This window comes from Mustela nivalis, assembly GCF_964662115.1.
Source record: "Mustela nivalis genome assembly, chromosome: 7".
NCBI lineage: Eukaryota > Metazoa > Chordata > Mammalia > Carnivora > Mustelidae > Mustela > Mustela nivalis.
Genome location: NC_139026.1, coordinates 1,400,916 through 1,428,429, shown reverse-complemented (window position 1 = coordinate 1,428,429; position 27,514 = coordinate 1,400,916). Strand labels below are relative to the sequence as shown.

The window sequence follows — 27,514 nt, the reverse complement described above, 5'->3', positions numbered from 1 at the left end:
GACTTCAAAGCTGGCACTGCCTTGGCGCGAGGACAGAGGATCGGAAATCTGGCAGAAAGCTGTCCCGCGGTTGTCAGCGCGCCCTTTGGAAACGCCGCCTGGCAGCCGGGCTTTGGGGAGGGGGATGCCGGTCCGTCCTTCCGCAGGTGGACGGCTGGAGGGGACCCGCCGTGGCACCGGGACACTTCGCTGGAGAGCCGGGCAGCACGTGGCAGGAGGTCACGGGGGTCCCAGCGTCCCACCGACAGGGCAGAGCCGTCACCTCCCAGAATCCTGTGTCCACAGCATAGAGTCCGGGGACAGTCCGTCAGACTCCCCAGCAGAGCAGACAGAGCTGGTGGCTTCTGGGGGGTTCTGGGGCCCAGAACCTGGCTCAGGGTGGAGGGCCTCACCCTCCAGCTAGATGCTAAGTGGGGGTTTCCTCTGAGAGCAGAGCTGGTGTTTGGAGGACCCTCTGTGCCTGGGGAAGGGGGCTGTCACCGTGCAACCCCGGAGGGGCCCACACATGGTCACAAGCACCAGGCTCTTCCCTCTGGCTCTGCCCAGCCCGGAGAGGCCGGTGCTTGTGGTGGAGGCCAGGAGGGGGCTTACACAGTCGCAGGAAATCAAGGACCTTCCCTGAACGTCACCGTGGCTTTTTAGATGACGGTGTGACTCTCAGTAGGGACGGGCACGCCTCAAGCGTGCAGCCGCACAGTGGTGACGTCGTGACCTGCGTGAACTTCCCCGGGTCACATGGAGCCTCGCAGGCCCGTGCGGTCCCCCGTGAGAGCCGTCCTTCTGTCTCCGCAGTTCCGGACCCGTGAGGCAGGAAGGGCGGGCACGACTCTGCCGTCCCTGCTCTGGGGAGGGTCCCATCCCTCACCACTCCCAGCGGGAGACGTGCGGACCCCCGAGTTGCAGAAGGGGCCCCGGCTGATGGGGGTGAGCACACACCGCCGCCCGGACGTTGTCCGCGCGGAGCCCTTTATTAAGCAGAGCAGGACTAACACGGGGATCCTGACAACGGGGCACCCGCGCTCCCCAAACATGCTGTTTTAAGGCGAATTCACGAGCTCAGCTGGTCCATAGGGCGCCTTGGTTTTCCGTGCTGCATAACGAGTCACTGAGAACAGTGACAAGGACGGCACACGTGTGTCCTCTCCCCGCTCTGTGGCCGGAAGCCCAGTGGGTGCGCCCGGGGCCTCACGGGGCTCCCAGGTACACGCCAGGTGTGGGCGGGGCAGGGTTTCCCGCAGCTCAGGGAAGAGTCCGTGGTCTGTGGCCATCGGCTGGGGGCCGCTCCCAGCGCCCTGCCTGCCTCCCCTCCAGCCCTTGTCCCGTGACTTGCAGGACCCTCTGATGGGGTCCCACCGATGGCTTCTCCACGGCTTTCTCACAGGGACACCGTCCCTGAGCTCTGCTTCCCATTGGTAAAAAGTGGAGTAAGAACTTGAAGGTCCTTACGACGCCAGACGCAGGATCCTTCTGGACCTTCAGAGCCTCTTCCTCCGTGTCCCATGCGGCGTCCTGTGGGCCTGCGACCCGGGCTGTGAGCTGGCCGCCCAGCCTGCCGGGGAGCGAGCCACCTGGAGGCGCGGAGGGCTCAGGCCCTGTGGGAGCGATTCCCGGGATGAGGGCGGCCCCAGCTGACGGCGGGATTTCTCAGTGAGAACGGGCTTCCCTGGCAGACGCCGTCCGCGGTGAGGTCCCTTCCTCTGAGGCCGGAGAGGCCAGCTTCCTTTCTGTCCTCAGGCGGCCCTGCGGACCCACAGGACCCCAGACAGCAGCGCGGCCGCCCAGGAGCATGTCGCGCCAAAAACGGGCCCCGCGATCCTCCCCAGCTCACTGGCGGCAGCCGGTCTTCACACCTCACTCCTGGGCGGCGGCGACACGGCTCGGCCGAGCCCTTTTCACGTTCCCATTTAGTGGAGGCAGAAACTGAGCCTGTGGGGAGCAGAGCACCTTTCCGGAGTCCGCACGAGCAGGACTAGCCCCGACCACATTCTTTATAAAACCCCACATCTTACAAGTAACGATATTTGGGCAGGAGGTGGCCGCTCCTGGGCTGTGCTCTGCAGGAAGGGGACAGGAGAGGGCTCCGGTGGAGCCGGTTCTGGGTGAGGACCTGCCTGGGACGCCCGAGGGGGAGGAAGGGAGCTCTGGGCCTCGTGGCACAGAAGGGCTGCACAGCTGGTGCCGGCCTGTGCTCCCCTGAGGTCCTGGCTAGAGCCGCCGGCCGCTTGCCCCCAGGATGCACGTGTCCAGGGACTGCGTCCCCGTGGCCGGGCTTAGTGCCCGGCGTCCCACGGGGTGACGTGGGCAGCTCTCTGCAGCGGCTCAGATGCAACAGATGACGGGTGCCGATGCCTCAGAGGGACGCGCGAGGACACAGGTTGAGCCGCGGAGGAGGGGCTTGTGGTGGCTCCGCCCACAGCCCAGGCTCCCCGTCCAGCTCCCTGCCCTGTTCTCCCGTCTCCGTGCCCCTCTCTTGCTTTCTCTGTGGCATCCGCAGGCACACCGCCCTTCACGCCCCTGCGTGCGCTCATCCCTCATCCCTGCAGCTGCTGTCCGTGCCCGCGGCAGGCGAGGCCGGAACCAGCCAGCGCAGGGGACCTGACCCGCTCCTGTCCTGGGACCGCCCGGTGTGCTGTGCGAGTGGGAGTCTGAGACCCAGTGAGCCCCGGCCCTCGTGTGCACCGCGGGCAACCCCTCCGCCTCTCCCTAGGTCCTCACCCGCTCCCCAAGGGGCCCGTCTCACGCCCGATCTGCCCACGCCCCGGGGATGGTGGGTGGCGCACGGGCCTTGTGGACGGGGCTGTGGGCCCTGGGGTCAGCCGGCCACTCCCGCTGGCACCTCAGGCCCGTCGGTGCTTTGGGCTGACGACAACAGCAGCGTCTGGAGGCTCACGCCGGGCACCGGGGTTGGCCGTGCTGCTCACGAGGAGGAAGGAGTCACGGTGAGGCCGTGACAGGGACGCGTGACCCCGCCCGGTGAGCTCAGCACCGTGTCTGGGCCGCCCTGTGCACCAGGCCCTGCCACTCCCTCCCCGAGGCAGCTCCAGGAAGGCCAACGGCCCGCGGCCCGGGACACGCTCCCCAGAGCTGACAGGCCCGCCGTGTGTCATGTGTCCTCACAGCCGGCTGCCCTGGTTTGAGAGACGTTTCACAGAGGACGGGGGCCCAGCACCTGGCCCTGGGGGCTGTGGGCTCCGGGGGGGGGGGTGAGCTGCTTGTCTCTGTGTCTACTAAGTGGTCTGGAAGCACCAGGGGCAGAACGTGAGCCCTCAAGGCCCCTGGGGAGCGGTGGCCTGGCTTTGGCCCCAGGACGTGGGGAGGGGGGTGCGGGTCCAAACTCATTCTTGGGCTGGAGCAGGAGGGACCTCCGAGCCTGTCCTCTGACGGCACTGGGAAGGCCACCTGCTCCTACCCGCACGGCCCTCCTGCCTCCCTGGCCAGCACTGGAGCCTCGTCCCCACGAGAGGCCGGGACCTCACGTCCCCTGTGACACCACCCGTCCCCTGTGACCCCCCCACAAGCACCCTGCTGCGTGAGCCCAGGATGCAGCGAGTCACAGGCCTAGAGGACGGACGGACCGGGGAGTGGAAGCAGCGAGCAAACGCGGGGAGCTTCGAGCTCACCCCTCGCCCACCCAGACGCCCCAGCCCAGATGTCTGAGGGGAGAGTGTGCACAGGGCGCGCCTGAGACCGTGGCCTCGTCCACTCTTCCTTGTGGACCGGCCGCACAGCCGCAGGGACGGTCCCGGGGAAGAGACCACACAGATGGCGGACTCGGGAGGGACGGCAGCAGCCTTTCCAGAAGCTCCTCCTGCTCGTGTCTTCATCTTCCCCATGACAACGGCTCTCGTCGTCCCGAGCCTATCAGCACGGGCTGCTGCCTGCACGGCTCACGGAGCCCATGTGTCTGCTGTTTATCAGGACCTTTTGTTCTGGACTCTCGATCCGGAACACCGCGCTCCCGCTTGTGGAACACTCGTCCCGACCCAAAGCCGAACACGGCTTTACTGAGGAGCGGAGACCGTGGTTGCTGGACTCGCAGGGCCTGGGAAGTTGTGTTTTGTTTTTTAAATGATGCTTTGCAGTGGCCAGATACTGCGAGCAGCCCGCCCGTCCCCGCGGAGAACACGTGCTTTCCGGGGCAGGTGGAATGACCCTCTGGGGCGGGACCCCCAACGCACCCCCAGCACCACCACAGGGTCAGCGAGAACCTCCTGGGGCCCACGGGGCTCGGGAACTACCTGCTCGGGACCCTTCCCCAGGGAGACGGGGCGTGGCCGGAGAGACCCCACCTGCTGCCTGGGGGCCGCGTACAAGTGACACGGGGCCTCCCAGTGGAGGCTGAGGAGGGCGTGCCCCCGGGCCCTGCGGCAGTACCCCAGCTCACTGGTCCCCAGGGGCGGCTGACCTCCCAAAGCGTGACCCTGCCGTGGAGCCTGCTCTGCGTGCCGGTGGACGTGAGCCTCATGGAGGAGGCGTCCTAGCAGCATGCGAACACGGGCCCCCCTCCCCCGTGGGCACACCCCATGTCACCCCGCGGCCTCTGGGACCTCCAGGTTTGGGACGCACTCCTGTGGCCCTGTTCCCGGGGGGGGCGAGGGGGGAGCTGCTGTCGAAATCCTCGGAATGGATGAGTGAATGAGTGACCTGCAGGTGCGCACCTGCTGGGGTCCGGGCGCCAGCGGGGAGTGAGGGGCGGCCTTGAGGAGATGAAGGGTCACGAGTCGGGCTGCACGGCCTGCGCTCCGGTAGAGGAGGGCACCATGCACCGGGACTTCTGGAGCGGGGTACGGCCCCCGCCGCAGTGCTGTCCCGGGGGTCCCCGTCCCAGCCTTGGGGACGGGGGCTGTGGGTGCGGTGAGCGAAAGAGGAGGAGATGATGTGTCCGCCACGGAGACTCTGGACACCAGCGTGTCACCAGGGTGTCCCCCAGTGTCGCAGGGGAGTGACCGCTGTGGAGACAGGCAAGGGGCCGCGGTTGCTGGGGACGGTGAGGGAGCCTCCTCTGGTCCCTTGAAGTCTCGGCCTTTGTCTGGAGCGGCCGGTGCAGCCTGGTGGCTGCATCCTAGGCACGTCTGTCGCCCATGGGGACCCTCGGTGTCTGCAGGGCTGACGTTCTCTTCTCTCTGCTCCTCAGGTCTCCTGACAGACGCAGCCCCAGAGGGGCCCCGGGAGTGGCCTTGGCTCCCTGGAGAGTCCGCATCTCAGCCACGGTCCCCTGTCCGCTGTGGACTCGACCCGTTCTCCGCCATCTGCCCACCCTCCGTCTCTCTGTAGCCTGTCCAGGACAGCCTGCTTCCTCGGGGTCCCGAGCTGAGCGCGCGCACCGCGGCGAGGAGTCTGGCCTGGGACACGCAGCCGGGGCCGCGCCGGCTGTCCGTGGGAGCCTGGCCTCACCCGCCGTCCCTGGCCGCGGCCCGGGCTGTGCACGCCGAGGAGGACGAGGGCGCTGCCGCAGGGGACGGCCACCCAGCCAGCCCGGGAAAGGAGGACCGCGCCAGGCCCGGGGGAGGACTGGCCCTCGGGCACGGAAGAGGCCTCTCCGTGTGCCCCAGACTGTCCGAATCACTTTTATTTTCGTATTTCAGTATACTCAATAGACCAAAGAGAAACATCTATTTTAACTCGGACTCACCCTGGCCGTCTGAGTCCCCAGGCTCGGCCGGGGCCTGCGGGGGCAGAGACATGCCGGCGGGGCGCGGAGGGCAGCCCCTGCAGAGGCCTCACCGCCACGGACACCACGGGGCGCGCTGAGAGGGGCCGAGCCAGCGGAGGACGCCGCGGCAGCCCCCGGGGCCCGGCCGGCGATGCCCCCACCCAGACCCGGCCGCGGGCCAGCGCGGCTCGCCGGGGACACAGGGCACCGCGCACCCACTCCCTGTACCTAGCTGGACTGGACCGACTAAAACCACGTTCTGTTTTAACCAGTTAAACACGCCTCTCTGCAGCTCATCTCCGGTAGTGGGGTAATCCAGTATCCGCCAAGAGCATGTTGGGTCTCCCGTGACCACTGTCCGCTCGACACAACCATTTAGCTCCAGAAAGCAAATTAAAGAAACCTGAAGTAACACTTGTTTGAAAGAGATCATTAAATGTATTTTGCAAAGCCTAAAGTTATATATTTAACAGTTTTTATATGTTGTATATTTGTAGAAAATCCTATTTAACAATTAATGGGGTAGCCCCCCACCCCCGGGCCGGCCAGCCACGTAGCGGGCGGGGCGCCCGTGTCTCCGAAGGGCTCGGGGCGGGGGCAGGGGGCTGGCGTGCGAGGGCAGGACTCCGGGGACAGCGGCCGAGGACGCGCCTGACGTCACGGGAGCCACAGCGGGTGCCCGGGGGGAGGTGGCCGTCTGCACCCGCTGGGGCCCAGCTCGCCGAAGGGCGAGTGCGCCGTCTCTCGGTCACGCCGCTTCCGACGGGTTCCGTGTCCCTTTCCCTGCCCCTCCCCCACGGGCAGACCCTGAGGCCTCGGCCCCAGACCTCCTCCCCCTGTCCGTGTCCCGCTCCCTCTCGGTCTTCACCTCTGGCGGCGAGGGGCTGCGGCAGGCCGCCCTGCGGAGAACGGCGGGGGCCTGACCTTCCCACGCCCTCCCTGGAGCATGGGGTCGCTGGGCCCGGGGACAAGGGGACAGTCCGCGTCCCTGTCCCCGGGCCGGGCCGCGGTCCCACGGGGTCCTTCATTCTCCTGAGTTTGTGCTGAACTATATACTACCTGACGGTCCGATTAACAGGCCCACTATGCTAGTTCTATGCTACTAAAAAAAAAAAAAAAAAAAAAGTAAAAAAAATAATAATAAGTATATAGAAGCTGTCCCAGCAACCCATAGACTGAAGATAGGAGAGAAGACCCACTTATTTAAGACCCGTTTCAATGTCCATGAGTATTTGATTTTCCTTTCAGGTCGCCACACAAGCAGACGTCTGAGTGTCCTGGAGGGAGGGACAGGGCGGGCGCGGGCTTCCCAGTGCAGGTGGGGCGGGGGCCGAGAAGCGGGGTGGGGGGGGGTCTCTGCCGCCTCCCTGAGCCTGTGTCTTCCCATGGTGAGTGTAGACCAGAGGCAGATGCCGCAAGTTTAAGATGTTACAGCGTTTTTTCCCTTGTTTTACAGTATTCAATTTTGTGTTGATTCAGCTAAATTATGAAAATAAAGAAAAAATCCTTTGGTAAGCATGGCTTTTGTTCACGGGCTGGGGTGTCCTGGGTTGGGGCCGTAGCAGGCGTGGCTGGCGGGGACCGCCTTCCCGAGCCTGCCCCGGGGCTCCCAGAAGCCCAGCCCCAGTGAGTGGACCCTCCCCTGCCCCCGTGTGAGCACCCACTCCCTCGCGTGTGGAGGCCAAGTCCCAGACACAGAAGCAGAGTCCCAAAGGAGACCCGCGTCGAAAGGACCCCCTTTCCGGGAAAACCTGCTCAGATCTGCAGAGGGATCTTTGGCTTCGGACCATTTCTGCCGCCCAGAGTCCTCCGGCTGAACCTGGATGGGGTGGGGAAGCCGCATCTGTCCGTTTCCGGCGGTTCCTTATAAAATATGAGCCCTGGGGGCCATGGCTGGGAGGGTCAGCCAAGGGCCGTCTGAAGTCTGTGCCTGATTTTAAGGAGACGTCCTTGGCCTTTGGTGCCATCGTGGTGGCCACAGAGCGGGCTTGTCCTGGGGGAAGGAAGGGGGCAGAATGCAGGCCCGACAGAGGCCCCAAGCCCCCCTGGGCAGCGGGGACACGCTGTGGGGGGCGGCCTTTGGCTCTGCCATCAGAGCACGGGACAATGGGACGGGGCAGGCCAGCTGACCAGGATGTGTGCCCCCACGCTCCTTCCTCCGTCCATGCTGAGGACAGCCGAGCTGGAGGTGCCCGAGGGGGCCCGTCCACAGGGAGGAAATGTGGTTGGAGCTGGGGCTCCTGGGAGGCTCAGCCACCTGAGCTGTTCGCACAGCCGGGGCCGACGTCACCGGGTGCGCTGCGGGGAATCCGCAACCCTGGGGGCTAGAGGAAAGGACAGCAGGCATCGGGAGCACCGGGGTCCGTTCGGAGAAGGACGGTCGCCTCCAGCCTGGGCCAGGAGGGCATCGGACAGACCGCTGGAACCCTCGGATCCTGACCTTCACCTAAGCACGGCTCTCCCCTCGTGCCCTGAGCCAGTGCGCCTCGTGGGGACAGGTGTCCCGTGAGTCCGTCTCCATGATGGGGGAGACCCGCCCAGCCTGCAGCCCGGCAGCAGAAGTGAGCCTGTGTCGTGTCCTTCCGTCCGTCGCTGGCTTGGGCCGTGGGCCTCCGTCTGCTCACGTAGCCGGCAGGAGAGTCATGACCGCTGCCCACTCCCAGGTTGGAGAAAGTCCTCTCTGCCCGAACGAGGTGTGTGAGGCCCACCTCACTGCTGTGGGCAAGGCCACGTGTGGTCTGCCCGGAGCGCTCCCTCTGTGGAGCCCCGTCCCCATGCCGTGAGCAGGGGCACAGAGGCTGCCGCAGGACAGCCTCCGACCAGGTGCTAACGTGAGCCTGGGCAACAGGAAAGTGGGAAGGCGCCTCTGCTACCAGCCAGGGTCAGGCAGGACCCCGTGGCCAAGTGTCACCCCGTAGCCACAGACAGGGGCCCTTCCTGTTCCAGCCCAGCTCCTGGACAGGCCAGGCCAAGAGTGGACACGCTCAGCCTCCAGGGCAGAGAATGCGTCTGTGGCCTGAGTGGTGTGTGCGTGCCGGCGTGTGTCCACGTGTGTGTGTCCACGAGGCCCCTTCTCACCATGACCTTCATGCACAGAGAACCTTGTGAGCCGGGGTTCCAAGGACGAGCCCTCCATGATGTCTGACCACAAGGACCACCAAGGTCAGGGCCCTCAAGGTTATGCTCAGAGGCGTCCACCCGGAGAGCAGCTGAGATGGGCTCTCCCGTGGTGGACGCGCCCTCAGAAGCTCGGGCTGTCCAGCGCACGTCGCCAGCCCACCAGGTGCCTCCCCGCCCCGCTGCGTGGCTGCGTCCTCTCCTGCTGGCATTCAGGAGGCGACCCCATGGCCGTCCTTGTCCTGAGTGGCCCTCCCCGGAGAAGCTGGGGCCCGTGGAGAGTGTGCTTGTCTTGACAACCCCTCGCAGGATGGAAAGACCCGGGCGGCTCATGGTGCCGGGCTCAGCGAGAAGAGGTGGGGGTCCCCGTGCCTCCCAGCCCAGCCCCAGCTCTTCTGCCCTGAAGGTGGTCCCAGGTCCCAGCAGGACCAATGAGCAGGGCCCTGCGTGGCTGTGAGGGGTCCACGGACGGCCCCAGGGAGAAGTGATGTTGGGGCAGGGGACGGGCCATTGCCGCTCAGCAGAGAGGTCACAGGAGGAGAGCCGGGGGGGGGGGAGGTGGGGTGAGGGGTCATGGGTGAGGGGCCGGCCGAGGTGGGACCGGGGCTGGGCCCTCCGGTGGCCGTCCCCACGCACGCGTGTCCTGCAGTCCCCGCATCAGGGTCCGGCTGGTGGCCTGCGCCCCTGTGCCCACCCAGCCCTCCCCAGCCCCTCACTGTGACTCATGGACGGCCTCCCACCAAACAGAAAGTCCACGAGGCCACACATCACACGGTGCTGCCCCCGACCTCTCGCTGGCACGCAGCTGGGGAGGGACATGTGGACACGGGGGACAGGCTGCAGACAGATCAAGGTAGCCACACCCCCACCTCCCGCAGGCCCTTTGCTGGTGCTGTGTTTGCCGGCGGCAGCATCTCCACACGGCCTCGGCAGTTTATGTGTGAACCTCGTGGTCTGTTTCCAGATGTCCGTGTGTCCGTCTGTCTCTTAGTCCCCTTCCCCAGCAGCCTCACACCAGCACCTGACCACTCTGTCTCTGTGTCCAGCAGCAGACGCCAGCTGTGCCTCGGAGAAGTCCATGGACGTCCGTGGTTCTAGGTGCCCCGTTCCTGTGCTGGCGGGCCCACGCCTGTGGGCTTGTGCATCGCGTCCGTCTAGCTGTCGCCTCCTTTAGGGGGTACACCGCATGTTAAATGTCTTTTATTCTTCCTTCGGCGTCCAGAGTCGTGGAATTACTCTCAAATAATAACCACATTTATTTTCTGTTTTTACGAATGTCACCCTATTCTCCCTCCCACCTGCGCCGCAGGGAGGGCACCCGTCTCCTTCCTGGGGTCGGATCTGCCATTGGTGTTGTCCTGCGTTCCCTGAGGTCGGGCTCAGGGAGAGAGCCTCCCTGCAGGACAGAGGAGCAAGTCCAGCCGTGCCCCCAGGCCGGCCCGTCCTCCAGCACTACGGCGCCCACACGTTCTGCAGACGGCGGTGTTTTCGGTGCTCGAGAGATGCTAGGGAAGGTGTTCGGAGCAAGGTCCCTGGGAGGAACGGGGCTGCTGGGGTCCCTGCCGGATGGCAGGCCCACAGCTGGTGACACCAGCGTGGGGCAGGGAGCACCGCAGAGAGGGCGTGTGGAAGGCCCAGGTTGCCTGGCCGGGGCCTCCAGGATCGCTCAAGGGGACAGCTGTTCACACACGAGACACTGACGACACAGAAGCACCCAGCGACCTGCTCCCCGAGCCCAGCCTCAGTCCTGGGATTAGAGCAGAAGGAGAGCTCCCACTCCCAGGGAGATAGTATGATGCGGGCTGAGCCCATGGTCACGGCCGGGGCTCCGACGCTCCTCTGGAGAGAGGCGGGGGGAGGGTGATGCTCCGTCTGACGCTGCGCAGACGTCGGCCCGGTCTGCCCCCGGCCAGAGGATGGCCGCGCGGCCCGTTGGAGAAGCCCTGGACTTCCCTCCCTCCCTGGGTGGGCAGAGTCATCTCAGCCCGTGGGTGACAAGTGCAGGTTGGCGGACATGTCCAAGGCTGGCCCTGCCATTCTAAGGACGGACCCAGACGCCCCTCCACTCTGCGTGGGCCACACTAATGGGGATCCCAGGACCCACCCCAGGGGACTAGGCCTTGCAGCACCAGGCAGACGGGATGGACTGGCTTCCCTTCCCGGGTTCGGAGGAGCCCTAGACTCATGTGCACAGTCCTGGCCCCGTGTGCTCCCACAGACTTGCCCCCAAAAAGCAGCGCCACATGCTAACAGGCTCCCAGAGCCTGGTCACTGGGATATGCTCTGTCGAGACCAGAGAAGGTGGACCCACTCCAGGCCAAAAGCCCAGCGGAGCCTGGAGCTCTTGCCAACGGTGGACGCTAATAGGAACCCCCGTGTCCCCCCTTTAGCTTTCCTTTCTGCCCAATCTGGTTGGAGGAAGAAGTGAGCTTGGGTTTTGTAAGCATTAAGGAAGCACCTCAGTCTTCTAGAAATGATGTCCTCTTCAGCTGAGATGGGCTGTTCTTGTGGAGGGTCTGGGGACGTCCCCCAGGGGTCACCTGTGCTGCTCCAGAGTGGCCCCAGTGTGTCCCTCTCCCTGAAACCAGCCGAGGACCCGAACAAGGAGCCTCCCTCCTCTCTGGGCCAGTGAACATGGGACAGTAGGACTAAGGGCAGGTGTTGACAGGCACAGAGAGTGGCCCCGGCGAGCCGAGAGCCACGGCAGGCCCCGGCCAAGAGCAGAGCCGCGCGGCCCCCAGCCTCATGTAATCTCCGTCCGCCCAGGGGTTCCGCGGCGGCTGTCGGCTCCCGTTTCGGGGATCGCCATCACTAACCGCAGATATGACACGTTCACTAATGAAATCGATTTGGTCAAGTCATCAATTTAATTCCTAAAATGTAGCCCAATTTTACCCTCGCGGAGGCTCCCGTGGCTGGGAGGCCGAAAGCCGTAAGTCACTGGGAGAGAACGAGCTTCTGACTTCCAAATAATTAAACTTACTTTTCTGCGTTGGATTCATAAACTGCCTGTTCATTAGGCCCACAGAGCCCCTAAATCACCGGCTCTGGCCCGTGAGGGGGACAGTGTCAGAGCGGGGAGGGGTCCTCGTGGGGAGTCCCGGGGCGGCGCCCGCTGCAGCATCCACGTCCGCGGGTACATGTCGGCTTCCAGGAAGCAGGAGAACGGGGCCAGCCGGGGCAAAGACCCCCTCTAACCCCACGGAAGCCAGCAGGCGCATCCCTGGGGATCCTCTGTGCCCCTATAGGAGGAGGTCAAGGTGACTTTCATCCAGAAAAACCTGCTTTTGCTCTTGGGGGTTTGATTTCAATATTCCATATTCAAGGCCAAAGGCCCCAGGACCAGCATCCAGAGTGGTTGCTCAGCGCCTCTCCCTGCAACCCCCCCCCCCGGGTCCAGCCCTCGGCCCTGACGTCCCCACCCTGCAGGAACGGGGACCCCTCCCTAGGTGAAGACCAGCAGGAGGGGGCCCGTGGGCAGGTGGGCTCTGCCCCAGGGGGGGCTGGGTTTTCTCAAGGGCAAGGACAATGCCAGGGTCGAATGTCATTCTGCAAAGCTCTCAGCAGAGGAGGGGAGCCAGAGGTCTCCCCTTTCCAGCCAATATTGTTTGCAAACAGCCCTTCTGGGGCCCCTCTGGTGGGAGGGTGTCAGGCCAGGCCACCCGCTGCCCCAGGGAACACCCGGCCCAGGGAGCTGAGGGGTTGGTGAGACGTTGGCTGCAGCCACTCAGTTGGGGTGTCCGTCAGCGGGTTCTTGCTGCAGCAGGTGACGTCACGGTGTGGGGAGCCCCCCCTTGGATATGGCTGTCCAGGTGGGCGTCTGTGAGCAGACATGAGGGATCTGAGGGGCATTTCTGGAGGAAGCGCCAGCAAGTGCAAAGCCCCTGAGGCAGGATCGCGCCTATGACAGGGGTCTACTCCTTGGGGTCCGGAGTACGGGAAGCTCCGACTACCTGCTTGGTGTCGGGCTGACCCTGCGACTCCTGGGCCGGGACGAGCACTGCAGTAGATGGACAAGGTGATCCAGGGCAGGGATGAGACTGAAAACTGCTTTCCTTTATAACAGTCTTCTTTTCATTTGCTCATAAATGTCTGAGTGATCCTTGCTGGGGCATAAAAAAGTGCCGTCTTTGGTGTTTGCTGAGAGCAGATCTCAGACTCTTTCAGCAAAGTCACCGGCATCATTTTATCATTTTATGGACACATAAACCGCCGCCTTCGGCTTCCCCGGGGTGCTGGCCACTGTGGAGACACCTCAGAAATACATTCTTGCTGTCCACGTCTCTGGGCCTGAGTTCCAGAAAAGACAGCACTTGTGAGAAGGATGAGGGGCACCTGTGGTCCTGGCCACATTGCGGGAAGGTGGGATGAGTGTGTTTTCCCAGGAATTGGGCCTCTGGAGACCTAGCGGCCCCGCTCCCCGGATCTGGGCCCTGTGCTCATAATGACAGGAGAAAGGGTCTGGGGGCATCGGGACCCCAGCCTCAGCCTTGGCTCTACTGGAGAACCTGGGCCCCTTGGGTGCCCGTGGCCTTGGTTTCCTGGTCCTTCCTTCCTCCCAGGGAGGGGTGAGAGCAACCGTCACACCCGTGCACCCACCGCAGACTCTTCTTCCAAAGGATGGGGCAGCCCAGGAAGTGGTCCAAGAAGGGTCAGGAAGAACTGGAGCAGGATGGAGGCGGGGACGCTGGCAGAGGAAGGACCTGGCAATGGGTCCTTCTGGGGGTAACGGTTACATGGTGCGGACCCAGTTCATCAAAGGCTCTGGGCAGACGGATAAACGCAGGAAGAAGTTGAGCGGGATCTGCTTTTGCAAGGACGCTACCGTGTCAGGCAAGAAGCACAACTTTGTGTCTTTCTTGCCCGGGGCTGCTCCCCCACACCCCAGCTGTGTTGGCAGAGGAGTCCAAACCTACCAGCTTGAGGCAGCAGGTGTCGGAGCGCAGAGCCGTGGGCCAGCCGTGGGTGTCAAAGTGATGCGTGCCCACAACAGGGCACAGATGGGTCAAGATCCAAAATCTGTGCAAACTTCGCCCAGATCCCCGGCGGAGCAGCACCCGGGCAGAAAGGGGAGAGGAAATGCCTCTGGCGATGGGCACAGGAGTTCTGCGTCTGTGATCAAGGGCGTCCCTGATGAGCACCTTCCAGGCAGCCCAGGGAGGACGTTCTGGCTTGAGGCGTCGAGGGAGGGGCACAGAGTGGCCAAAGGAAGTGAAGCTTGAGCTAGTCTCAGTGCAAGAGACCATGAGAGTGGGCGAGCCTGCGGATCCAGGTATAAACCCTGTCCAAATGCTCGGGGGTAGGATCCCCACGCAGGGGGGGACGCGCCCAGGAGTCAGGGTTTAAAAGAAGAGCGCGGCTAGAAACCAAAACCAGCAACAGCCCTAAGCAGAGACATGGGCTGCTACGTATTTCCGGAAGACGCATTTCATGCTCCAAGATAACGGTCTTTTGTAGCAAAAACCAATAACCACCCTCCCCCAAAGAACACAGACATTCGGAGTGTCTACAACATATTAAATAGAAAGACGATCTTGCCACCAAGATTTTAAGGAACAGTCAAGGGTGATCCTGTGTCTGGGGGGGGGGGGAATCAAGCCGGGAGACCAGCCGTAAGCCAGCCCTGATGGTGCATTTAGCAAAGATTTCAAAGTAGGTCTTACAAACACGCCTAAATAAGCAAAGGGAAATGTGGTATTAATGAGTGAAGAGGCACAGAATTTCAGCAGAGAAGTGGAATTTTTTCAAGCAGAATGGTAGCTCTCAAGGTAAAAAAAAAAAAAAAAACACAGTATCAGAAAATAAATGGGAAATTTTACCTGATGCCTCCCCCCTGGCAGATTGTAGAAAACACGAAAGAAGCAGGGAACCCGAAGATAAAGCTATAAAAATGATCCAATCTGAGAGAAAAATGATCGAAGAAAATCGTAACCGCTTCTGAGAGCTTTGGATCGACATCGACCAGTCCAGCACAGGTGGAATCCGAGCCCTGGACACGAGAGAAAATTCGGTGTAGGAAAAGCACGGGAAGAAGCGATGGCCAAGACTTCGCACATTCGAGGAAAGCATGGACGTCCCCACTCGTGCAGACCCACAACCCAAAGCAGCGTAAACACGAGAAACCACCACCAAGAACGCGCCAGTCCAACCCCAAAAAGACGGAGACGAGGGGAGGTCCCGAGAGCACAGGAGACGGGGGACGCCGGCCGCACACGGACCCACGGAGCGGATGCCGTCACGGGGTGGAGGGCAGACTCTGCCCACCAAAACCCCTACATCCCCCAAAACGATTCTTATAAAGAGAACGTGAAATCAGGATGTTTCCAGTAACACAAAGAGGAGAAAGGTCACTGGCCGGGGTGCGTCATTGCATGAACTCCTGAAGCGCGACACGGGTATAGATGAGGACATGTGTGCGTCCTCGCCTGCTTTCTGTAGGAAACTCGGCTGCTTGGAACAGCACGTTGTCTCCGGACCGTTGGCTTTAAGCATGTAGAGGCTTTATTTATTGTGTTATGTAGGCATTTAGCCCAAGCAATGAACGGCACACATAGAAAATATTCTGCCCCAAGGTGCCCATGTTTTTCAGAAATAGAGAATGTATGTTGACCGTAAACTGATTGTGACAGCAGAACGTCCTCCCCAGGACACCCACGAGAAAGCAGCGCCAAGACGTTTTACGTCAGAGGTGGAAAGCGGAAGGAAAGCGGTCTGCTGACGAGATCTGATGACCTCCCCGGGAGGCAGGAAAGGAAAAATGAAGAAATCACGAGGAGACCACGGACTGCGAGCCGGGCAGCAGTTACGTCGGGAGCGAGCAGAGCGGACACCCCGTCAAGGAGCGAGAACGGACGGGGTCAGGGCGCAGGGACACAACACGCCGGGCAGCGTCCCCACGAAGGCAGCTCCGCGGAGGGCGAGACGGGAGGGACGGATCGGGCGACCGAGCGTGAGAAGCCTGGCGCGGGCGGCGTGCGGGCGGCTGGGGCAGGTGAGCCTCCTACGCTTGGTTTCGGCTCAGCTCACAATCTCAGGTTCCGAATCGGGCTCTGCGCCGGGCTTGGACTCTGCGCGGGACGCTCTCCGCGCCCCCTGCCCTTCCTCGGGCGCCCTCTCCAGCTTCTCTCTCTCCTCCGTCTAAAAAAAAAAGAAAAAGAAAAGGCGGAGGAGGAGAAGAAGAGGAAGAAGAAGAAGAGGAAGAGGAAGAGGAAGAAATAATAATAATAATAATAATCATAATAATCTGGGGTGGATGTTAGCAGCAGAGAAAACAGACTTTCGGACCGGGACGGGCGGTGACTGCAGACAGCAGGTGCATAAGTAATAGTAACATAGTAACAAAGTGTCCATTTAGCAGGAGAATCAGAGTGACAACTAGGGTACAACGTGTACATACGTGGGAACACATAAACGTACGTGAAACAACGTGTACATACGTGGGAACACATAAACGTACGTGAAACAAGAACCCACGGACCGGGAAGGAAACCGACGGGGGTGGAGATGTCCCTGCCCCTCCATCAGCGACCGGCGCCGCGAACAGATGGCACACAGCTGGAGTGCGCTGGAAGTCTACGGAACCTTCCGCACCCCCGGGAGCGAGCATCCGGGAACAGCAGGGGCGCGTGACTGCAGGGACCCTGTCTCCCCAAATGGCCAAGCCTCATTGAGAAGGGCGGGACTACGTCTGAGCAGTCTTTGTTGGGTCTCAGCAGTTCTGGGATAAAGAGATCATTAACGTTGCACACGGTCACAAAGCCAGTCTCAAAACATGCCCAAGAATGAACGTCACACAGAGTATGTTCTCTGACCTGTCATTGCCCAGGAGTCCGTCAGAAATCGATGAGGAAATGATGTCTGGCAAATGCTCGAATATTCGGCAATGCCTTCTAAAAATCCATGGGTAAAGGGGGAAAAAAGGAAGAAGAAAAAGCAAATGTTATGAATTATAGTGAATTAATTTAAATATCTGTACTTCAGTGGTAACCGAAGCACCAAACACGAAAACCCGTGCAGGCGGCTAACGCTTCAAGAAATGGCACAGCTTTGAAAGCTCCTATTAAAAGCCGCGGAAAGTCTGCAGCGATGTAGCGTCCACCGCACGCAGCTAGAGGAGGAGCGGGTGATCCGGGTGTGAGAAGAACAAAGAAATGCCACAGAGAACAGACGCGTGGGGGAAAGGGAAGAACAACAGAGGAGGGAAGCAACGAAGCCCAGAGCGGGGCTTTCGGCAGCGGGTGCCCCACGTGGCGCCCGACGGGTCACGAACGGCGCCACCCTCGTGGGCCGCCGGCTTCCCAAAGGCTCCGTCTCTGGGAACCGCCGCCCTGGGGTTAGGACCTGGGTCTGGAGCGTGGAGGGGACCCAGCGGCTCACTCAGCCACAGCCAAGAAGGCGACCACAGCCCCGAGGGCCCTCCTCCTCCTCGCCCTCACCCCTGCCTGCTCCGCTCCCGTCGCCTGCCATCGCCCCTCCTTCTTCTGGGGTTGCTCTGCTCTTGTTTCCTGGACGACTGAGGTCAGCGTTTACAGGTCTCATTTTGGGCTTTTCTGCTTTTCAGACGTAAGCGCTTAAAGCTGTCAGCGCCCCTCCCAACGTTGGTTTTGAGGCATCACCCTCATTTTGACCTTTTGAATTTTCATAATTGTCCTGTTCAGAACATTTTTCCAGTTCTCATGGTTATTTCTTTCTGACCCACGCATTGTTCAGAAACGTGTTGTTCAATTTCTAAGTTCTTGGGGATTTTTTAGAGACGTTAGTATAAACGTCATCTAAGACACAGCATCGGGGTGACGGAAAGTGTCCCGGTGATTTCTGTCCCCTTAAAAATATATGGAGGTGTCTGGTTTCTGGCCCTCATGTGCTCTGTCTCCGTGAATGTACTATATTAATTTGAAATAAATGTCTATTTTGTAAATGTTGGCTTAGTGCTTTGTGAATACCAAGTGGACCAAGGCGGTGGGTGATTTTCTGCCAAGTTCTCTTGAATTTGCTAGAAGACACACGCTCACATCCTCTGCTATGGGCATGAAAGTGCTCACGTTCCCTTTAACCCTGATATTTATTGTTGAATGTCTCTAAGATCGATCAGATAAACATGTTCCGTTTCCTTATTCGAATCCCGCATGTCTTCGCCGCTTCCACGTGGAGCTACTTTACGAATCTCCGAGATGGGGCGGACGTCTCGTCCTTGATCGTGGGTCTGTACTTTTCCGTTCGATTTTGTACGAATGTTTGTTTCAGTACCCAAAGTCTCTGTTATTATCATACAGATTTCTAATTACTGTCTCTTCTGAACAAGGGACCATTCTATCATTCGCTCGAGGTCTGTCTTCAGCTCAGGCAATGGTGACCCAGTCCGTGTCCTCTGAAACTAGCATGCGCCCCGCCCCCGCCTTCATGCGTTCACGACACACGCCGCGTCTGCTCGGAAGCCCGTGGGTCGTGCACAGATTGGGGGCCCCTTCTCCGGCTCTCTTTCCCCTGCTCTGGCTCCTTACCCATCCCTGGTGGAAGTTGCCCAGACTTTCTCCCCAGTTCCCAGGCCAGAAAGAGCCACAGCTGCAAGCTGTCACCAGTCCACAGCTGTGCCCACACTCGGGAGGAGGCTCCGGAGCCCAGAGGGTCTCCCCGAGTCAGTGACCTCTCTGAGCTCTGAGGTCCCTGCACCGCCCCCTGCTTCCCACTCACTCTGAGCCTCCCCAGCTGGCTGCATTTTGCGTTTGCCCGGGTTCCTCGTTCGTCTTAGCAGGAGGACCCATCTGCGGGGCCTCCCGCTGCCGCACCCGAAGCATCAGCTCCCCGCGTCCTGACGGGGGCTGTTTCTGTGACAGATCAGCTCTCGACCGTCTTCCGTTTTCACTGTTACTACGGACCTCATGCAGGAGTTACTTAGCAATGGTCTTTCCACTTCTGAAGTTACAGGTGATCTTTAATATATCTTTTTGCTTTTACATTTTCCGGACTATGCGGCAGTCAGGGGTCCAGCTGTGCCTTCTAGGTACATCTGCTTAGATAACCTGGTCCTCTTCACGGCCTCATGTGCGCTGGCTTTTTGTGACTTTTCCATGTGTGGAATAAATGGAAAAAACATTTATTCTTTGTTGGTTCCCTAAGTCGAATCTGGTCCTTCAGCCCTTTCCTCAGCCTTTAAAAAGGGGGCATGGAATCCCCCCAGCGTGAGAGATTAGGACAGACTTCTCCCACGAGGTCTGTTCGTTTCTTCCTCTATACATTTGGAAGCTCTTTTACTAAGAGTAAGCGTGATAAATGTTGCCGTGTTATGTCATCACGTTAGAACTTTTATCTTTATGTTGTGATCCTCTCTATCACAAATACTACTCCGTGCTGAGGTTTATTTCCTGTTGTTTGTGTAGTTCTGCCGGGTTCCTTGGGTGGGCGTCTTACCATCTCACTTTGCACCCTTCCGGGGGCATGACCAGACACCCACACACACGGCACGGATCCGAGCAGCATGTGTGAATCTCGGGCGCTCTAGTTCCACCAAAAATCTTGCAGAAATTTGATGAGAAAGGCATTGAGCCTACGGATTAAGGAGGGAAACTGACATCTTTAAGGAATTGAGACTTTACATTAATTAACATCACAGATCTCTTCATTTATTCAGATTTTCTCGTTGTCCTTCAATACTTCAATAATTTCTCCTAAAAAGATTTTTACATCTGAAGGCTTTATTCCTCTTAGTTTTACACAAAGTGTTTCAGAAAACTTTTGTTAATTTGAATAACTTATCTGTTGACACACTGACATTGTCTGGCAACAATGTCGGTATTTTTATATTTAAATTTTATACCTTTTATTCATTTTTCTTGTCTTACTGCCCCAGATTATTCTTAGTTCACCCAGGTTTTAAAGAGAATGTGTCTACAAGTTGTATCCTGACGTTTGCTATTTATTTTTATAGACAGCCTACATCAAGTTAAGAGATTTGATAGTTTTCTCAGAGCTTTTATCAAGAATGAGGCTAAATTGTTAAAAATGTGCTTTCCTGCATCTTTTCCAATAATTGTACAGTTTTTATGTGGTGAATTATAGCGTGTGGTGTTAATGCATTCCTTTTACTCCTAAGAAAACTCAATTTGGTCATGAGTATTTTTTAATGGATTATTCCATTTGAATTGTTAATATTTTGATTGATTTTTAAAAATCTATGCTCCTAAGTTACACTGACCTACAGGGTTGGGGGGGGGTTGTTTTTTTTTTTTTTTTCTTATACCGTCCTTGCCTGGCTTGGGATCAAGATTATACTCACCTCATAAAATGAGTTCTTTCATTTTTTATTGTCTGGAAAATTCTTTATGAAATTGGAATGATCTGTTCATTGACTATTTGGTAGAAGTCACCCATAAAACCATCTGTGCCTCTTCTTAAATTGAAAATACAGTGTGGGTGGCCCTTAAAATACTCGCGCCCGTTTTCTCTAATGATTACAGGTCTATGTGGGCTTGCCATTTCTTTTTGGGTCATTTTTTGGAGGTTATACTTTCCCAGCAATTTTTTTAGCTTATTCAAGTTTGCACATTTACCAGTGCCAATTTGTTTATAGAGTTCTCCCTTCCTTACCCTCGCCCCTGTGACACTTATCGTCCATTCCGCACCCTACAGGAAGGGTCTGGAGAACAGTAAAACATGGCACACTCATCCTTCAGATGTGCGTTAGGAATCAGGTCCCCACAGCCCTTTGGAAGCCCCCTGCGGAGTCTCCAGGTACCACGGCTCTGACTCTGTGGAAATCATTTTCTTATGTTTCTTTATAGTTTTGTTGTCTAACAATGTATCCATAAACATTGTATTATTTAGTTTAAGATGTGACTAGTAAAGACAAAAACGGGCTTTATGGGCAAAGAGTAGTACTGTTCCTGCGTAGGTGAAGGGGCCCAAGGAAACCAGTGGAAGAGAATGTCCAGGTGGAAGCCTGGTTTGGGGTCCTGGGGTGTTGATCTGAGGCTTCTGCAGGATTCTAGGAGCAGGTCATGCATAAGGCTGGAACCCGAGGGCCCATCTGGGTTGAGGCACCTGGAGGGGCTGTGGTGAGACCGGAAGCCGCCCGTCCTGGAGGAACGCGGGCAGGAACTGTGCTGGCCACGTTCTCCAGCTCCCAGGAGCCTGTCAAGGCAGGTGCGTGTGTGGGGTGGGATGCGAGCCCTTAGCTGACCCGGAATCCAGGGCTGGAGAAGAGAACACACAGCCAAGGGGGCCACAGAGAAGATCCTTGACAGACACCCAGGACTATGGCGCTGGGCTCAAGGGAAGGCACGGTGATGGCGAAGGGTCTAGGTTAATGGGGGGGCTTGCTCCAGCTGGAGTGGGTAACGTCTGCATCCAACAGCAGCTGGCCCCACAGGACAATCCTCCGCCAGCCTCCCACGCTGGATCCCCCGTGACCTGGAGCCCACGTGTCCCTCTGTGGGTCTGCCCTTCAGCTTGTGGGGCACCTCCCGAGAAGGAGCCATCCAGCATGGCTTTGAGACCCCCACCTATCCGCAGTAACTCGCAACTTCATCCACACAGTCTGTGTATTTTATTATTGACTCTTAAAACGTAGTTAAGCATTTGACTGGGTAAAGAAATTCTGGTGGAGGGGCCCCTGGGGGGCTCAGTGGGTTAAAGCCTCTGCCTTCAGCTCAGGTCATGATCCCGGGGTCCGGGGATCGAGCCCCGCATCGGACTCTCTGCTCAGCAGGGAGCCTGCTTCCTCCTCTCTCTCTGCCTCTCTGCCTCCCTGTGATTTCTGTCTGTCAAAATAAATAAAATCTTAAAAAAATAAAAAAGAAATTCTGGTGGAAACCATTTCCCTTCTGACTCTTGAAGGTAAAGCTTCATTGTCTTGGTTTCTGGGTTGCTCTGAGGAACCCAAAGCTGTTCCGATTCCCCGTCCTTTATCCGACCTTGACTGAAGCAGCGCGTCTTTTACTCTGTTTTAAGATCTCACCAAGATGAGCCTGGGGGCGAACCTGCCTCTTTAGTGGGGCTTTCAAATCCATTTCTGAGAACGTGCTCTGAAAAACACGTTTGACGACTTCGTCTCTTCTGTAACCTCGATTATTTGGGTGTTGGACCTTCTGGACTGGTCTTCAAATTTCATTTCTTCATTTCATCTGTTTGTTTGTATCTCTGCTAAGTTTTATGAGGTCGTCTCAGCTCCATCTTGCCGATTTCCATGGGGTCTTTTATTCTGGCTGCCGTGTTCTCAGTCCCCAGTGGCGGCGATGCCACTGCGGTCGGAATCCGCTCTCCTTGCGCAGACAGCCTTGTGCTCTGATGCTCCGCGGCGGGCTTCTCCTGATCTCTCTGGGGTATTGGATGACTTTCCTGAGAATCTGCCCTCTGGAACGCACCCCCGTGCTGTGTTTCTGCCTGCTTTGTCCTCTCCCCTCTGTGAGGGAGATCTTCCCTACACCTGACCGGTGGCTCCTGGTCTAGGATGTCCTTTGGGTTCTCTGTACCGATGAACTCGCTTCGCTGACTCAGAATTTCGCTGCAAGGGGTCTGGGGCGGGCTTCCTGCTGGGAAATCCCTGCCTAGTGTCAGTTCTTTCGGGTTTTCCTCTTGGGTCACTCTTACTCCCCAGAAAACTGTCTTCTCATTTTTGCCAAAAAGGGAAGGTGTGTCTGCCAGGTTTGGTTCTTTGAGGTTTTTTTGTTTGTTTATTTTCATTTTTGTACAGTTTTTATCCTCTCAGGTGTGCTGTGTGGAGAAGACACACCTCCAGACCCCAGCGGGCGCAAGAGAAGCTGTGAGGTGGGAGTGGAAAGCTGGGGACCCGCCGGATTTCAGACAGTGTCCTCCGGCCCCCTCTGCCCCGGTCCAAGGTGGAGGTGGTGCTGGAGCAGCCGGGCCTGGGGGAGGGGTCTTCCCTCCCTCTCTCCTCCCCCCTGCCTCCTGTTCCCTTCCCCTACTTCCTTCCACTTCCCTCCCTTCCCCCCCTCTTCTCCCCGCACCCCTTCCCTCCACCCTACCCCCTCCTCCCTTCTGAATTTTCTCAGAAAATCAGTTAGGTTCTCCACAATCCTGGCCGCTGCTTGGGAGTCAGACTTCTCCAGCTCCCTCGATTAGTTATTATTCATGGGTCCGTTTCTCTGCTTCAAAAAATTTGTTCCTTTTCTTCCCATCTGTTAAGATTTTTTGAAAAGATAAGTTTACAGTGTTAGCGGAGTTTGGGGGAAGTTGCCAAAAAATGAAACGTGTGAATCTACCATCTTAATCTGAAAATTGTCTCATCTCTACAGAAATAACAGGCCCGCACCACCTCGACAGGTATGACCCCCTCGCGTGTTCCCAACAGCGGCTGACGTCTCTGAACACGCACGGGTCTTCTTGCTTGTTGAGGTGGGGTTTTTAAAATACATTTCATGGAGGTTGTCGATTTTGATCTTTCTTTCTTTCTTTCTTCCTCAAAAGTCTAGATTTCAGATCTCGACGTCCTTCACTGTTTTTAGTTTAACTTTAATTTTGTTAAGTTCCATGCTTTTTAAATTGTCTTTATTCTTAGTTTTGGTATTCACACCATTGTTTTTTGTTATTTTTCCTAACTTCCCAACTCTGGGTTCTCTTTCCCAACATGAGCATTTCAGGCTGTAAGTTTCCTGTAGTTTCGCCTCAGCTGCATCCGGCGCGCTTGAGCACGTGGCGTTTCCTGGCTATTGAGAGGCACGTGTTACGTAATTTCCATTACTACGTACTCTTTAGACAATAAGTAATCAAAAATAAGTTTGTTTCATTTTTTTTTTCATAGAGAGAAATTTTTACTGAAATTTTTATTGAGATAACTGGAGATTCACATGCAGTGGGAAGAAATGATACAGACTGATCTTGTGTGCATTTTGCCTTGTTTTGTCCACGGAAACCACCCTGCGAAACTGTAGCGCTGTGTATCAACTAAGTGATACAATCCACTGATCTCACTCAGGTTCTGCCACTTTCATTGTACTTGCGTGTGCGCATGTGTGCGTGTGCGTTCTCTTCTATGCAACGTTACCCGGACGCGGCATAGAACACCGTCCGTCCAATGACACAGGCCGGACACCAGGCAGCTCCCGCGCCCGCCGCATCCACCGCGTCCACCACGCCCATGGCTCTTTCCATCCACATCACCTCCCTCTCACCTGCTCTCCCCATCCTCCCCCTGGAAAACACTTCCTACACTTCGAAAGCTTTGTCCTTTCCAAGTGTCACGTCAGTGGACTCCCAGGGAACGCCATCTTTGCGGATGGATGCTTTGCCGCACACGGTTCCCCGGAGACCCAGGCAGGGGGACGCACGGACGGTCCTTTGTCCTCCTCCATTGCTGAGTGGTACATCAGGGTGTGGATGGACCCCAGCTTGTTGAGATGTTCTAAACGTTTGGGTTTTTAAGTTACCTTGTCCTTGGTTTGCAATGTAATTATGTTTCACAAAATATATTGTTTCAAGGTAGAAAAAAACGTTTTGGCTTTGAAACGTGTGAGATTGGATTTACAGTCTACGTACAGGTTAATCTCTGTGCGTGTTCTGCGTGTGCGTAAGAAGAGAGCGTATCCTGAAATGTTGAGGCGCACGGTTCTGCCGTCTATGTTTTCGTTGGATCATTTGTTGTGTTGTTTCGATCTTTTGTATATTCACCAATAAATACGTTTACATCTTGATTTACTGTGAAAGCTCTTTTAAAATCTCCCAGCACAGTGCTGGGTTTTCCCATCTCTCCTTGACTTTATAAAATGTGGAGATACGTATGTGCGTTCATTTTGGGACGTTTTGACGTTCCCTGATGGATTTCACACGTTCGTTGTGAAGCCGCCTCCTTCCCCTCTGGTCATTTTTATTCCATTTTTCACATAGTGCTTCAAGACCGCGTTTGTCTCATTAGCTTCCAGGCCTGTGTCCTGCTCTTGGCTTTCAACGTCCGCTTCCTTACGTTGCAGGTAGAGCTGTTTTCCTGGCTTTGGGATATGGTCGTAATTAGTTATATTTGAACCGTTTCTATGCATGTAAAACTCCTTGTGCTATTTTTCTGCTTTACCTGAGTTTTTTTTTTTTTTTTTCTTTTTTCCCTCTCCCTTTCTTTCTCTTGGAAGCAGGATCTCTGTGCAGGCGTACACGATCTTCATGTCGGAAGAGCCAGCACTGCACCCAAAGGGACCAGAACAGGGACAGTTTCCTGGAATCTGGGAGCAGCAAGGGACGGGCGATAGACCACTCAGAGAGGGACAGTAGCCGTCAGCCAAGGGACACGGCAGGTCAAGAACTGAAGCAAGGAAACGTGGGGCATGAGCCCCCTGAGCCCACTCTCCTCCACTCCTGATCTCTCATTGGACCTCCCTGGTGCCTAAATTCAGCTGCAAGCCAGTGGGCTCAAGAGCCTGAGGGGTAAGCCTGAGATGGCCAGCCTGGCCAGCCCCGCAGTTACTCTGGTTTCTGCGGGAAGCTATCATTAGCTGCCCATACATTGGCATCACACCTCTGTCACTTGATTTATGAGCTTCACGTGGCCCCCGGGGTCTCCCGAGCTGAGGATGGCATGCGGCCACTCTTCAGTCCATCTCGAGGTGCCTTCCCCGTGCCCCGAGACTTGGTGGGTCGTGTTACCACAGCTACGGGGCTCGAGCTCGTACCCTTTACCGCTGATCCCATAACCATCACCTGCGCACTTGTCTCAGCCTTACTAGTAGGTGTATAAGGGTCCCTAAGGGGCCCGTCACCAGCCCATGTTGTCACAGCTTCTTCACACAGCTCCTCACTGGTTAGCTTTGGTCTTTAGGAAAGTCGAGGAGAGGTTTCATGTTTGAGAAAAGATCTGTTCTTTGCTTTTGACTCAGATAGCCATTCAGCCAGTTCACAGGGGAGGGCAGAAGGGGGTGTGGTCAGAGGAGTAATGGGGCAGACCCTGAGGGGCCGGGGACCACAGCAGGACCCCGACTGTGACTCTGCACGAGTGGAGGCTGGGGAGGGCTTGAAGCAGAAGCAGCACACTCCAACGGCGCCGTCACGGGCTCACTGGCCATGTGGGGTCACAGACCTTGGGGGACCTTGGGAGCAGCAGGGAGCAGGGCAGCAGGGCCCGTGTGCACCCGCGGAATTCCCCGGAGGCCTGTGACCCCAAACGGGCCTGTGGCCTCACTGACCAGTGCCCCGCGGGCAAGAAAAGACAGAGGATGGGGCGCTGCTCCTTGAGCTGGTACAGATGTGGACGCGGGGGTTCGCCTGGCCACTCCCGCACGGAGGTGCCCATGCACCGTGCAACGGCGGCCGATGTGAAATCATCAAATGGGCAATTTGCCTTTATTTTCCTGTAACCTTGGACTTTGCAAAACTCTCTGAATAACTTACTTGGAATTTAACTGAACATCAGCAAAATGTCTGGCTCAGTGGCACCCACGGGCCCCGAGTCCAGTCCCCTCTCATCTTGCCCGCTGAGCTGTTGCCTCTGGGGGTGCACACCCTGAGATGGGCTGGTGTGGGTGAACCTGCTGCTCCCTACTTGCGAAGCGATCCCGCCGCGTCGGGGGCAAAGAGCAGTGCTTGGGGCTGGCGTGTGCGGCGTGCGGGGCTCAACACTCCCCTGGTTCCATGCGTGGGACGGCCTTGCAGGGAGCACTGCCCGGCCTCCTGCTGACAGAGGAAAACAGAGGTTTCCAGAGGTGTGCGGACCTCCCGCAAGGCCCCACGGAGCCAGCTGATTTGCACCAGTCCGGCTGCAGAGACCTGCTGTGCTCCTTGCGGGGTGCAGCCCGGGCCTCACCCGAGGGGACGGGCCTCCTGCATGTATCTGTCAGGGTCTGGGGAGAAAGCGAGCCCAGAGGAGACACGCAGATTTAAGTTGGAGGACATGCACGACCGGAACTGGCTCACGGAGCTCTGGAGGCCGAGCAGTTCCCTGATCTGCCCTTGGAGACCCGGGTCTAAGGGGGACAAGGTGTGGGTCTGGGCTCAGGCAGAGAGAGGGGACTCACACCCCCCCAGATCGGGTGAGGCCCGTCCACACTGCACAGGCCCCTGCCGGACTCAGGTCACTAACTCAGACGCTCATCTCTGCGGGAGACGCCCTCCCCGACCCTGGGACTCGTGTGTCGGCCCTCCGGGCGCCCCAGGGCCCCGTCAGCTGGACACAGAGAACTCCCTGTCCCAGGGACAACGTGGCCACAGGGGCCCACCTGGGGGGTGAGAGAGAGGAACGGAAGAAAAGGGAAAGGATTGACTCTTGGGGACCAAAGTAGGGGCAGTTTCCTGAGCCTCAGGCTGGCCGAGAAGGACAGCATTACATAGATGTGACAGTTTCCAGGTGCCGAGCCGGCTGACAAGCCACCAGCTGGGTGGGCTGGGGGTAGGGGGACAGTCACAGCTGCGTCCTTCTCTCCTCTCCCGGCTCCGGACGCTGGAGTCCACCTCAGGCGTGGGCGGGCGGCTGCCTCCCCAGGCCTCCCTCCCTGGTCCTCAGGGTGGTCCCTGCGTGTCTGCATCCTGTTTCCTCTTCCTATAGGGACACAAGTCCCCTCTGCTCAAGGCCACCCATGCGCTCCTCTACCTTAATCCCCTGTAGAGGCCCCAGCAAGCACAGTCACGTCCTAAGTCCCAGCCCGCGAGCCTGGGGGACCCAGCTCAGCCCCTGAGAGCAGGTGGGCAGGAAGGACGGTGGCTGCGTCCACGCCGCTGCCCCATTAGACCCTGAGCTACGGGGCGGCTCCAAATCTTCACCCGGTTCCTGACACTTGACCCTGACTCTGACCCCGCACAGGGCTGTCCCTGGAG

At 58.1% G+C, this 27,514-nt stretch overlaps 1 protein-coding gene across 2 annotated transcripts in view; it reads left to right on the top strand.

Annotated features, from left to right (window-relative positions):
• TAFA5 (TAFA chemokine like family member 5) overlaps positions 1-7,168 on the top strand; it is a 169,070-nt gene extending 161,902 nt beyond the window's left edge. For both annotated transcript variants that reach the window (XM_082742143.1, XM_082742144.1), the window contains exon 4: positions 5,135-7,168. In XM_082742143.1, coding sequence (XP_082598269.1) covers positions 5,135-5,143 — 9 coding nt within the window. In that variant the 3' untranslated portion in view covers positions 5,144-7,168. The remainder of the gene's footprint in view (positions 1-5,134) is intronic.
• The last annotated feature ends 20,346 nt before the right edge of the window (positions 7,169-27,514 follow it).